We start from the raw sequence: 14,075 nt of genomic DNA, 5'->3' as shown, positions 1-14,075 counted from the left end.
TTAGCTTAACATAACAGACCTAAATTTGGGGGAACTAATGGGATAACTGGGGTTGCAACAAAAGTGCAACAAATTGCTAAAAACACAATGAAATAAAATAATAATAATAATAATAATAATAATAATAATAATAATAATAATAATAATAATAATAATAAATAATATATCCTTCTTAGCAGACTTCTTAGCTTAACATCCCAGGGAACTAATGGGATAACTGGGGATGTTGTTTGCTCCTGACAAGAGTCTCAAAGTCTGGGGTGATGGTAGACAAAGCAACTCTGAGGTCATGCTCAATGTCCAATCTGTTCCTCCGCTTTGTCTTCAGCTGGACCAGAACTGAGAAGCCACTTTCACAATGATAGGTAGTGAAAAAAAAATGTTAAAAAGAAAAAAAAATTAACTTTTTTTTATTTTTTTTCACACACATCCGCGACCCACTCAAAATGGCCCCGCGACCCACTTTTGGGTCGCGACCCACCAGTTGAGAAACACTGATCTATAGCACCTTTTAAATAGCTTATTGATGGGATCTAATGGAAGTATTTATTTTCTGTTTCTCTCAGGTTGAAAGACATTATTATTACCCTGCATCACAAACAGCAGACTGAGAAACAGAGAAGAGAGGGGCGGAGTCAAGAGGAGGAGAAGAGGAGCAGAGAGGAGGAGGAGAAGAGCAGAGAGGAGGATGAGAGGAATAGAAGTGGAGGAGAGGAAGGCGAGAGAAAGAGACAGAGCGAGAGAGAGTCAGAGGGAGAGAGAGAGATGAGGTTGGAGAAGAACGGGAGGGGGGGAAGGATGGGAGGAGAGGGAGAAGGAGTGGAGGAGTTGAGATGGAGGCTTCACCAGGTGGAGAGAGACAAGCTGGAGCTGACGTCTTTACACAACCAGGAAGTAAGATATTACTACTTATAACACATGCCAACACTTCATATGTCATATCCTGTTTAGAGTAGCAGAGATAAGCTCATATACTGACTGTTTAACCTGAGTATGATATCTGAGATAAACTCATATCCTGACAGTTTAACCTGAATACTATCTGATTTATACTCATGTCCTGACTTAAACCTGAATATGATGCTGATATACTGATATTATCTGAGATAAACTCATATCCGGACTGTTAAACCTGAATATGAGGCTATTATTTGAGATACCGAAGCATTTAAAGTTTTAAACACCTCATCCTGTTTACTATTAGCTTCGCTTTACACACGTATATGGACACATTCATGATCAGAATATGAAGATTCTTATCTTGAATAAGACCTTTACCCAGGTTATGGACTAGTATCTGGACTACTACTGTGTATTGTAAACCCGTTCCTTGTGTGTTTACCTGTGCAGGTGTCCTGTCTCCAGTCCCAGCTGGCTCGGCTGAGATCTGACGTAGAGAGAGGAGAGGCCCAGAGACAGACTCTAGAGTACCAGCTGGCTGTATCTAGGAGAGAGTGTGATGGAGTCTCTGCTTTAAATGAGCACAACCACAAACTCACTGGTAGGTGTATAGGTGTTTATACTGAGGTTGTTCTAGTAGTAGTAGTAGTAGTGGTAGTGGTGGTGGTGGTGGTGGTGGTGGTGGTGGTGGTGGTGGTGGTGGTGGTGGTATTAGTAGTATTAGTGGTGGTGGTAGTGGTAGTAGTAGTGGTAGTAGTGGTGGTACTGTGGTAGTGGTTGTAATAATAGTAGTAGTAGTGGTGGTAGTAGTAGTAGTGGTAGTGGTGGTAATAGTAGTAGTGGTAGTAGTAGTGGTGGTAGTGGTATTAGTAGTATTGCTTACATTTAGTCATTTAGCTGACGCTTTTATCCAAAGCGACTTACAAGTTCTGTACAACAAGTCATCACTGCTGCGGTCAGGCAAGCGATACAGGAGTCTCATGGCAAGCACAGAAAGACTCAGAAGAAGCTTCTATCCCCAGGCCATCAGGATGCTCAACGAACAATAACACTATGTAACAACCATCAAATGCACTCACAGCACACACATCCACACGCACACTCACTTTAAACATACAACTCACTGCAGCACCCACTTTAACCACTTTAGTACACTTTATATTTATCGGTAAAGAATTTGCACTACAACCCATATACCTCATTACACCTTACTGTAAATTATATTGTACCTAAATTGTACCTCATCCCACTTCTGCTTTGCACTGTATAGTATATTGTATGGTAACTCAGTTACTTCTACTCTACATAGAGCATTGTATATATGTATACTGAAATTTTTTGTCTACGTACTTGACTTCTATTTTATACTTGCTATACTTATTTTATTATCTATTTTTGCCTAGCACAGTCTCTGGAGCGAAACAGAAAGAAGCATTTTGTATAAAAGTATTCTGTACTTCTGTATGACAACTAATAAAGAAACTTGAAGGGCACGCACAATTCTTATCAGCTGAGTAACAATGTTCATCAAAGTGTTGAGTGCTACAGTGTAGGTTAGTTTATTAGGACTAGTAAAGTTAGTTAGGGTTAGATTTTTTATTTGATTTTTTAATTTCAGATAATGGTTGAAGAAGTGCGTCTTTAGTCGACAGCGAAAGATTGGACGGGTTTCGGCTGTCCTAACTGGGGTGGGTAGTTCATTCCACCATTGTGGGGCAGGACTGAGAATAGGCAGGTTCTCCTTGATGACCCTCCCGGAGCTCGGATAGGAGTGGGTCTGAGACGGCCAGTGGATGCAGAGCGTAGGGGTCTTGAGGGTGTGCAGTTAGAGACCATTGATCGGAGGTAGGCGAGAGCGGTTCCCTTTGCTGCACGGTATGCCAGGTCGGTATTAGTGGTGGTAGTGGTGGTAATAGTAGTAGTAGTAGTAGTAGTAGTGGTGGTAGTGGTCAAGTGGTAGTGGTGGTAATAGTAGTAGTAGTAGTAGTGGTAGTCAAGTCAAGTCAAGTCAAGAGTTTTAATTGTCACGGCATACAGGTATACAATGAAATGCGGGTGGTCTTGCCCGCAACGATGTGCAATACAGTGGTACATATAATAGAATCAAAAGAAGAAAACAACGTTGTGCAGTAACAGGTAACGGGTAACATGGAGTGACATCTCGGTATCTGTACATAGTTATTTACAGAGCATATGGGACATGCTAGTTAGCTTTGGTAGTGCAATACACTGTTCCTGTTATTCTAATTTAAAGTGTCCTTTCCTTTGGCCATAAGTGTGTGCGACATGAGTGTGTGCCCGCTCATGTTAAAGTGTTAAGTGGCTGCTCGTGTGTGAGCGTGCACAGTGTGCGTGTCATGTGTGTGTTCATGTGTGCTTGTGTGTGGACAGTTCAATGTTAAGTGGCTGCTTGTGTGTGAGCGTGCACAGTGTGCGTGTCATGTGTGTGTTCATGTGTGCTTGTGTGTGGACAGTTCAATGTTCTGAGCACTCAATGTTTATTGTTCATGGCTCTGATGGCCTGGGGGAAGAAGCTGAGCCTAAGCCGCTCTGTCCTAGTAGCTGGGGTTCGCAGGCGTCTGCCTGACCTCAGCAGCTGAAACAGGCTGTTATTGGGGTGGTGAGGGTCTTTCATTATCCTGCAGGCTCTGGATTTGCAGAGTAGTGGTGGTAGGAGTAGTAGTGATAGTGGTGGTAATAGTAGTAGTGGTAGTAGTTTAAGTTTAAGTTTATTTGGATCCCCATTAGCCACAGCAGTGCTGGGGCTATTCTTCCTGGGGTCCATAACACGTAAAATACAGTTACAGACTTATACACTCACAACATTCACATGTCATACAGACAATTAAAACAACAATAAAAACCCTAATCAAATTCATAATACAATACAACAATATATACGCCTTATGAATTAGTAGTAGTGGTGGTAATAGTAGTAGTAGTGGTGGTAATAGTAGTGGTAGTGGTGGTAATAGTAGTAGTAGTTCAAATTTCAAGTTTCTTTATTAGTTGTCATACAGAAGTACAGAATACTTTTATACAAAATGCTTCTTTCTGTTACGCTCCAGAGACTGTGCTAGACAAAAGGATAAGTATAAAATAAAATAAGTATAGCAAGTATAAAATAGAAGTCACGTACGTAGACACAATTGTTCAGTATGTACATATGTACAATGTTCAATGCAGAGTAGAAGTAACTGAGTTACCATACAATATGCTATACAATATACTAATTACAATATACTATATAGTGCAAAGCAGAAATGGGATGAGGTACAATTTAGGTACAATTTACAGTAAGGTGTACTGAGGTATGGGTTGTAGTGCAAATTCTTTGCCAATAAATATAAAGTGTGTTTAGGTGTTCTAAAGTGTGTAGAGTGGGTGCTGCAGTGAGTTGTTTGTTTAAAGTGAGTGTGTGCGTGTGGATGTGTCTGCTGCGAGTGCTTTTGATGGTTGTTGCATAGTGTTATTGTTCGTTGAGCAACCTGATGGTCTGAGTCTTTCTGTGCTTGCCATGAGACTCCGGTATCGCTTGCCTGACCGCAGCAGTTCAAAGAGGCAGTTGTTTGGGTGGCTGGAGTCTTTGATAATTCTCTTAGCCTTACCCATGCACTGCTTGTTGTAAATGTTCTGGAGAGTGGGAAGCCCCCCTCCAATTGTGTGTTCGGCTGAACGGGCCACTCTCTGTAGTCTGCTGCGGTCTTGTGCGGTGCTATTCCCAAACCAGGAGGTGATATTGCCAGTCAGGATGCTCTCTATTGTGCATGAGTAGAAGTTCTTAAGGATCTTCTGACTGACTTGGAACTTTCTTAGGCGCCTGAGGAAGTAGAGGCGTAATAGCAGTAGTAGTGGTGGTAGTAGTAGTAGTGGTAGTGGTGGTGGTAGTAGTAGTAGTGGTAGTGGTGGTAGTAGTGGTAGTGGTGGTAGTAGTAGTGGTGGTAGTGGCGGTAGTAGTAGTCATCGTTGTCGTCAGGGGCATGATTTGAAGATACCATTATGCTTTTTATATCCCCCCCCACCTTTGTGTATGTTATATACTGTAGCTGGAGGTGCATGTAGAACGATGGTTAACTATAATAACCTGTGTGTGTGTGTGTGTGTGTGTGTGTGTGTGTGTGCGCTCGTGCTCCCAGTGCGCTCAGCGGAGCTCCAACAGATGGCCTCTGACCTCCAGAAAGCTCTGGACATCATACGCCAGTCCAGGGAGGAGGACCAGCATGCACTGCAACAGGAAGTAGAAGAGAGAGACAGGATATTGCTGTGTTCCACTACAGAGAACCACAGGCTGACTGCTGAGAACGAACACCAGCATCATCTACTGCAGGTAGGCCACACACACGCACACACACACGCACACACACACACACACACACACACACACACACACACACACACACACACACACACACACACACACCGATAAAGATAGACATACTGTATTGTCAGACGCATGTTTTATGATGGAGTTTCGGTAAAGTACACGTAAAACAGACGTTAGCTTTGGTTTAGAGGTACCCCATTTCTCACTTCGAGTCCAAAAGTGTCTTGAATCAGAACAGGATCATACATATAACATTAGGTAGCCCTCATGCGTCTTCTTCATCTGCTTGGGCCAGACTATAGACTGAGTCGAATAGGTTTCCTCATTGGTCGGTTTGATTATAGTCCAACATAGTCCATAGTCTGGTGGAAACACACCTTATCGTCCATAATCATCATCCATATAATCTGTAGGCGCCGTAATGGAGGTCTCAGTTTTCTCATTCAGTATTATATTTATGTTGTATTATTAGTTGTACTGTCACTTTAGGCGGTGGGCGTGCTCACGGGGGTGTGGCGCTAATGGGAGTGTTTTTATGGAGTTTCATTCATCTTTTGACGTTGTTGACAGTTCACGGAGGTTGACAGTTCACGGAGAGAGGGGGTGAGAGTTCGGAGAGCATCATTTCTTTTGACCGCAAATCGCAATATTGAAGAACGCAACCACACGCAATATAGTTCTAAGAACGTGAGCGTGTGTTTGTCCATTGGGGACCGGTTGTGCCACACGCAATATTGAAAGCACACAAGCACGCAAGAAGGCATCAGTATCAGTATATTAGTGTATGTAAATAAGGGTATTTTGTTTGTTTCATGAAGCGAAAGAATAAAAGCCTCAAAAGTATTTCCTGGATGTGGAACGGAGTTATTTCACGATGCACGTCAACTGTTTGAGCTCCTCTACTCAGCCCCTCGGCACTACCTGTCTATGACAGTCTACTGCCGCAACATAGTCAAAAGAAACTAAGCAAGCAAATAAAAGCGTTGATAAAAGGAAACAAACTATATTGACATTACGGATTCCTTGAGTCGCTTCGGGGCGCTGATCTTGAGGGCATCATTGGGACGCTTGGATCATCGCTGCATTGTGTCTTTTTCATAATATCCAATAGTCGAATGTGTCCTGCTCAGTGCTGCTCGCAAAGAGTCCCCAGTTGTTTGGGGGATGTGGGGCTGGCACTAATGGCCCATGCATGTTCATAAGGTAGGCGATACTGCCACCTGGTGAGATTCGATCATCATTGCAATTCCAACATAGGTAGCTGTACCGGAGTAACTCAGACGGCTACGGCCGAGTGTAGAACGGGGATCAAAGGAAAAATATCAAAGGATCTAAAAACGAGATATTATGTTTTTGGCGCTCAAGCGTTGGCGGTGAAACACAACATATTACATGTTTGGCTGTCAATGAGTTAATAGATAACATTCAGCCACTAGATGTCGCACTAGAGCACCACCATGTCATTTATCCAATCAGATGCATTCCACTTGGGGAAATGGGAATCAGGGAGGGGATACATGCTTGCAACATGTAAACAACATTCATTTTGGACCCGCCAACATTTTTTTAAGGATAAATTCATTCATCAATAATTTCTTTGAAATTAGGGTTGAAAAGTTATACTTTTATTCCGCACCTTTCTAGTGTAGTGGTTCGATTCCCTTGGGGACCGGGTTGCGTGTGTGTGTGTGTGTGTGTACCAGTGTGTCACCCATCTTACATTACAAACAAATGTATGTTGTGCAACATGTCAGAACTTTGAGGTTTGAGCTATTAACACTATGCCGTCCGAGAACGAGTATATACGTGTTTCGAAAAAGAGCGTTGTGGACCAGAGCCACGAGTATATACGTGACGAGTTGTTATCGTTTTATTCCATATTTGTAACGCTTATTAGGTACCCGATCCACTACCAGCATCTTTTCAGATATTTGATTTTCGAAACATGCAGTACCGGCCAAACCCGCTTAGGGGCGCCATCGCTCCACTGCAGTATCATGTGAATTTAAAAAAAATAAAAAAGTACAGTTCTGTGGGCAGATCATAGTTCCTTGATCCCAGCCGAACATCCTCCATCTTGGATCAGCTTGGCGAGCGGTTTTTTCAGCGTGGAATAATGGGATTTATGATTAGCCAATGTGCATATCGATCTACCAGAATCCGATGACTGGTGAGGAAATGCTGCCGGCGATCACATGGCCTGACGGTAGGATAATATTACCCCAAATTACAGCTGGATTGGACATTGTTTTATAACGTAACGTGATCGGTCAATGAAAATGCTATATTGAACGCACACTGTATTGCGGATCAATAATGGTAATCGGCGTTCCCCGCCGCCCCCATTTCATTCATAGATGCTCTGTAATAGTCCGGATGATACGCAGTTTGTTTTATTTCATTCGTATATATACAGCAGAAATGGCGTTTGATATAACGGCGCCAACGTTTAGCCTATTATCTAGCTTCCTGCAGAAAAGCCTAGACGAAAAGTGCGTTATACCTTATATTCACGACATACCGATGGATTTTTATTTTCTTTAAGCCATTATGAAGGCACGGTTTATGCACTCAAGTGACAATGAGAATGGACAGATAGCAATACTATAAATGATATATAAAGCTCTTAGAAAGTACATCGGTTTGTTTACTTTTTGCTGTCCTCTGAGGCCTAAATCGCCGGGCCGCGCCGGTCGTCATAGTGTTAAAGACACATAAAAAGAAGCAGGGAAGCTGGACCAGCACTCTCAGGTTCAAGTATTTAATAGCAGCCTGAAGTGGAAACAAACATGTTTCGGAATTCTTATTCCTTCGTCAGTGTTATGGCTAGCAATGAAATTACAGTCAAGATGGTGATTATATACACCTGGTGGTTAATGGCTTGGCAGGAAATAGCATCACGGCGCAGGTGTGCCTGAGTCTATTGGTCCTCAATGACCAAAGGAAAGACCTATCAAAATAGTCTATTCGTAAATACACAGATTATACATATATAAAACATATATCAAACAAAAACATAAATACATTACATTACCAGAAACTTGATATGTAACATGCCCGTAGTTTCTAGTGCTAATTGAGCCCCTTTACTTATTTAAATATTCTCTAATGAGAATCATAGGAAAAACATACCTCATGCTTGAAAACAACCACATGAATTAAATCAAAATAATAATATTATAGGTAAAAGGTACTTAAAGGAAACAGGTTAAAACGTTCTCTTCATTCATTCCTCTAGGTTCTATGCAATTAAACAGGTGGATATAATAACATTCCCGTTGTAATAGTAACTTGTGTCTGTCTCCCCCTCTCGCGGGCCTGTGGACTAACTCAAGTCCCATGTATCTGAGGTTGTTAACGGTATGTTTACACCTGGAAAAGTGTCTAGCTACTGACTACTTGATATCTGAATTTCTCACAGAACACTTGTGTTCACTGATTCTTGTTTTAAAGGCTCTGGTTGTTTTCCCCACATAAGAAAAATTACACGGACATTTTAGCAGATACACCAGATTTGATGAATTACACGTAATACGCCCTTTAACAGGTATACTTTTGCCCGTTTCCGGGTGTGTGTAAAATGTATCTTTGATCATGCCTTGACACTGTACACAGGCCTGACAAGGAAAATTTCCATCTGGGATATTCAACATGAAATGTGTAGGTTTCCTTAAGGGCAAGTCAGTTTTGACTAAAAGGTTAGACGGATTCGCTTGTCTCTTATAAAAATAATTAGGCGAATGTTGAAATGCTGTCCCTATTAGTGGATCAGACTGTAGAATATGCCAATATTTATTAGGGATGCCCCGATCGATCGGCCACCGATCGTTATCGGCCGATAATCAGTATAAATATGCGATCAGGGAATTCCGATAATTAGTCATATTCGCCGATCGCGGAAACTGATCAAGTGGATATCTCACTCGCTTGTCTCAGACGCACAGGACCTGCAAACTGCTCCTCCTCCCTAGCCCCGCCCGTACCCGTGTAGAGTTTGTAAACACAGAGGAGGCGGACCTCCTCTGCTGAGTCTAGATAGTGCATTCGACCTGAGCTAACGTTAGCTACCTAGCTATCGTTACTGTTTAAACAAAATTACCCAGTCAACTATTCACTTTTAGTAGGCATTGTCTAACGGTATTTAGCCGGCTAGCTACCGATAGCTCCGGATATCAACAAATGCCCCAGGAAGTCTAGTTGTCCATGTTGATATCTCCGTTAGCTTGCGTTAGTTCACAGTTCAAAACGAAATGTCCGATTGAACTAAATAGTTGTCTTAACGTCATCTAGCCGGCTAGCAGTAGCTACAGATAGCTCCTGATATCAATGTCTTATAACATTGATTGAATGCGTATTCGAGCTGAGGGCTTGCTGAATGTGAAATGACCAAAGCATAACGTTACCAATAGGGTCCCGCTGCAGCGCCGGAGAATCCTTTTTGGAGCTGGAGGCTACTAGAGTACACACAGACAGTGGAGCTGTTTGCAGATAGCGAGCATTTTGACTTGTTGCGTGGTGGCGATGTCTCGCAGATAATACAAGTACAAGTCTAATTATATAATATATATATTTTATAAAAAAAAAAAAAAACTTTTTATATAAAATAATTTTTAATTTCTTTTTAATCAAAAACGATCGGTATCGGATCGGTATTGGCCGATATGGCTCACGACGATCGGTGATCGGTATCGGTGGCAAAAAACGTGATCGGGGCATCCCTAATATTTATTGACAATGCTCCGTATGCCTCTCGTGATGGGGCTAAAAGTGGACACAAAAGATACTTTGTCTGTGTTTTCTTTTTTCTTTTTGGGGGTAAACAGCGTGGCCCTATCGATCAGATTGGTTTTGTTCAGGGCTTTACGTGTCAAATCGACACTATAGCCTCTTTCATGGAAACTGCCACGGAGAACCTCTGCTTGTGCAATAAATCTATCTTCCGTGTCACAAATTCTCCTATAACGGAGGATTTGGCTGAAAGGTAGACTATTCTTCAAGGCTGGGGTGTGGTAACTGGAATAATGTAAGAACGAGTTACGGTCTGTCTCCTTTTTGAAGACCTGTATGTAATGAGATACCATTTCTCTACAGGTGTTCAGGTACTCAAGGAAGGCATAAAGATCAGACGATGAACCAGACCAAATAAAAAACATATCATCAATATATCTCATATAGGATTTGACTAATTTCTCAAACGGGTTATCTTTTGTGTCCACTTTTAGCCCCATCACGAGGGGCATACGGAGCATTGTCAATAAATATTGGCATATTCTACAGTCTGATCCACTAATAGGGACAGCATTTCAACATTCGCCTAATTATTTTTACAAGAGACAAGCAAATCTGTCTAACCTTTTAGTCAAAACTGACTTGCCCTTAAGGAAACCTACACATTTCATGTCGAATATCCCAGATTGAAATTTTCCTTGTCAGGCCTGTGTACAGTGTCAAGGCATGATCAAAGAAAAATTTTACACACACCCGAAAACAGGCAAAAGTATACCTGTTAAAGGGCGTATTACGTGTAATTCATCAAATCTGGTGTATCTGCTAAAATGTCTGTGTAATTTTTCTTATGTGGGGAAAACAACCAGAGCCTTTAAAACAAGAATCAGTGAACACAAGTGTTCTGTGAGAAATTCAGATATCAAGTCGTCAGTAGCTAGACACTTTTCCAGGTGTAAACATACCGTTAACGACCTCAGATACATGGGACTTGAGTTAGTCCACAGGCCCGCGAGAGGGAGAGACAGACACAAGTTACTATTACAACGGGAATGTTATTATATCCACCTGTTTAATTGCATAGAACCTAGAGGAATGAATGAAGAGAACGTTTTAACCCGTTTCCTTTAAGTACCTTTTACCTATAATATTATTATTTTGGTTTAATTCATGTGGTTGTTTTCAAGCATGAGGTATGTTTTTCCTATGATTCTCATTAGAGAATATTTAAATAAGTAAAGGGGCTCAATTAGCCCTAGAAACTATGGGCATGTTACTTATCAAGTTTCTGGTAATGTAATGTATTTATGTTTTATATATGTATAATCTGTGTATTTACGAATAGACTATTTTGATAGGTCTTTCCTTTGGTCATTGAGGACCAATAGACTCAGGCACACCTGCGCTGTGATGCTATTTCCTGCCAAGCCATTAACCACCAGGTGTATATAATCACCATCTTGACTGTAATTTCATTGCTAGCCATAACACTGACGAAGGAATAAGAATTCCGAAACAAGTTTGTTTCCACTTCAGGCTGCTATTAAATACTTGAACCTGAGAGTGCTGGTCCAGCTTCCCTGCTTCTTTTTATATATCACTTTACGGGATTTCAGCACCCAGTGTCGGATTTGTGAGCGCGGTCTAACTTGACAGCTATTACTTTGATTGCCACTCACGAGTTTTCTCGGATTTTTTTTTTTTTTAGCGATCTGAAATCATATTGCATCACACAAGCCTACCCTAGCCTGCCCAAGAGCCGCCGGCGATCAGATGTGGAAAAAAGCGCCCCCTATCGTCTCCCAGATTACATCAGGGATTTTGGAATGGACTCAATGAAAATGGATGGGGAAAAAAATCCTGTACTCCACATTTTCCAGTCCACTGATGCAGCCGGGGATACCAGAGTTCATTATGGATCCTCTGAGCGCCGCGTATCAGAGTTCTACTGTATACACGTTAGATCTATACACTTATCGATTTTTTCGAATGGTGATCAGGAATTGGAATATACCAGTTGGATACCATCTGATGTCAGGTAAGGAATCTATGTTATCAGTGTTAGGATAATCCGACTCGTTTTGATGAAGATATAAGCTGTTTTGTGAAATGTGCTCTATCGGTTTCACTGTAAAATCTATGAGGAAATGAAAACGGCTATCAGCGCGCGGCTCGAATGGGCGTGCGTGTACGTATAATATTGATCATCTAGCGTTTATTTGAAAACGATTCATAAATAGGCAGACAAATATCAACGTTCTGGAATATTCCAGTAAAAGACGATTATCACAGAATGGCCCAGAATGGGCTGTTTTTTTACCTCAAAACGGGTGCTTTTCAAAATGCTCTCAAACGGGAATGAAGTGATAAAAAACCAATCTGCCTTGACAGCACTGACTGGAAAATGATTCTTTGATAAGCGACGGGCAGATTAGACACATAGCCATAATTTAAAACATAGATTAGGCGATATTAACGTTAACATTGAAGTGGATGGTGGCATTCAAGCACTAAGTCGTGCGCCCCCTGGTGGCACTGAAAGTGTTAAAGACACACCATCATTTAGTTTGTAACGGATTTAAAACTGATACATGAGTCACACTATTTTCAGAATAAAATTCCATTGAGCAAATCATTTCAATGAAAATAATGAATACAGTAGTTCAAATATTGAGAATGTAAAAATAATAACTAGTGCTTCTGAGAGAGAGAGATTGTGAAACAGAACAAACTCAGTTCATTGTGTGTTGTCTGTGTAAAGCAGTAAATATTACCAGCTGTGTCTACCTGCTACACTCTTCTTCTCCCCCCTCCCTCTTTGTGTGTGTGTGTGTGTGTGTGTGTGTGTGTGTGTGTGTGTGTGTGTGTGTGTGTGTGTGTGTGTGTGTGTGTGTGTGTGTGTGTGTGTGTGTGTGTGTGTGTGTGTGTGTGTGTGTGTGTGTGTGTGTGTGTGTGTGTGTGTGTGTGTGTGTGTGTGTGTGTGTGTGTGTGTGTGTGACACGTGTGCTGCTATCTGTACCCATGAGCTGTGTGTTGATTGTCAGGTTCATCATCCTATGTCTGTGTGTAACTTTGGTTGCCATTGCCAATTTGGGCACGAATGTAACAGAATAACCCACAATGTCCAAGTGCACTGATAATATTTGTGTCCTGTGGACATAAATAAATATTCTAAATGTGTGTTTGTGTGTGTAGGAGCAGGAGGAGGCACTGGAGGGGTTGAAGAAGAGGTTGACGGAGGTGGGGATGGAGAGAGAGAGGTATGCGGAGGCCGTCAGACAACAAGCCGGCAATCTGAAATACCTCATGAAGAAAGAAGAGAGAGCTAGGAAACAACTTGAGGTGAGAGAGAGAGAGAGAGGGAGGGAGGGAGGGAGGGAGACATAGTCAAGTCAAGTCAAGAGTTTTATTTGTCACGGCATACGGATATACAATGAAATGCGGGTGGTCTTGCCTGCAACGATGTGCAATTGGTACAACATATAATAGAATCCAATAAAAAAATTTGTGCAATAAAATTGTGCAATAACAGGTAGCAGGTAACAATACATTTGTGCAATAACGGGTAACAGTTAACAGTTAACAGTAGTAGTAATAGTAGTGCAATACACTGTTACTGTTGCTAATACTAATTTAAAGTGGCCTTTCCTTTTGGCAATAAGTGGGGTGCGTGCGGCCTGAGTGTGTGCCCGCTCATGCTAAAGTGTTACAGTGGTACTCAATGTTCATTGTTCATGGCTCTGATGGCCTGGGGGAAGAAGCTGAGCCTAAGCCTCTCTGTCCTAGTAGCTGGGGTTCGCAGGCGTCTGCCTGACCTCAGCAGCTGGAACAGGCTGTTATTGGGGTGGTGAGGGTCTTTCATTATCCTGCAGGCTCTGGATTTGCACCTCTTGTTGTATAGAACCTGCAGGGGAGTTCTATACAACATACATAGACTCCCCTGACTAACATAGAGTGTTAGTCAGGGGAGTGCCATGGTTTCTCCATAGAGCTCCATTATACTTTTAGTCAGGGGAGTGCCATGGTTTCTCCATAGAGCTCCGTTATACTTTTAGTCAGGGGAGTGACATGGTTTCTTCATAGAGCTCCGTTATACTTTTAGTCAGGGGAGTGCCATGGTTTTGTT

General features: G+C 41.9%; 1 protein-coding gene across 1 annotated transcript in view; it reads left to right on the top strand.

Moving 5' to 3' along the window:
- Window positions 1-798: 798 nt before the first annotated feature.
- Window positions 799-14,075, top strand: part of ccdc171 (coiled-coil domain containing 171) — a gene marked incomplete at its 5' end in the record, with an annotated part of 84,065 nt that continues 70,788 nt past the window's right edge. Inside the window, 4 exons of the mRNA XM_084328430.1 lie at window positions 799-894; window positions 1,351-1,501; window positions 5,037-5,227; window positions 13,145-13,291. Of these exons, the coding sequence (XP_084184556.1) occupies window positions 799-894; window positions 1,351-1,501; window positions 5,037-5,227; window positions 13,145-13,291 (585 nt within the window). The remainder of the gene's footprint in view (window positions 895-1,350; window positions 1,502-5,036; window positions 5,228-13,144; window positions 13,292-14,075) is intronic.

This window comes from Notolepis coatsorum (assembly GCF_963971535.1).
Source record: "Notolepis coatsorum genome assembly, chromosome: 1".
Lineage (NCBI taxonomy): Eukaryota > Metazoa > Chordata > Actinopteri > Aulopiformes > Paralepididae > Notolepis > Notolepis coatsorum.
This window is presented reverse-complemented; position numbering and strand designations above follow the sequence as displayed.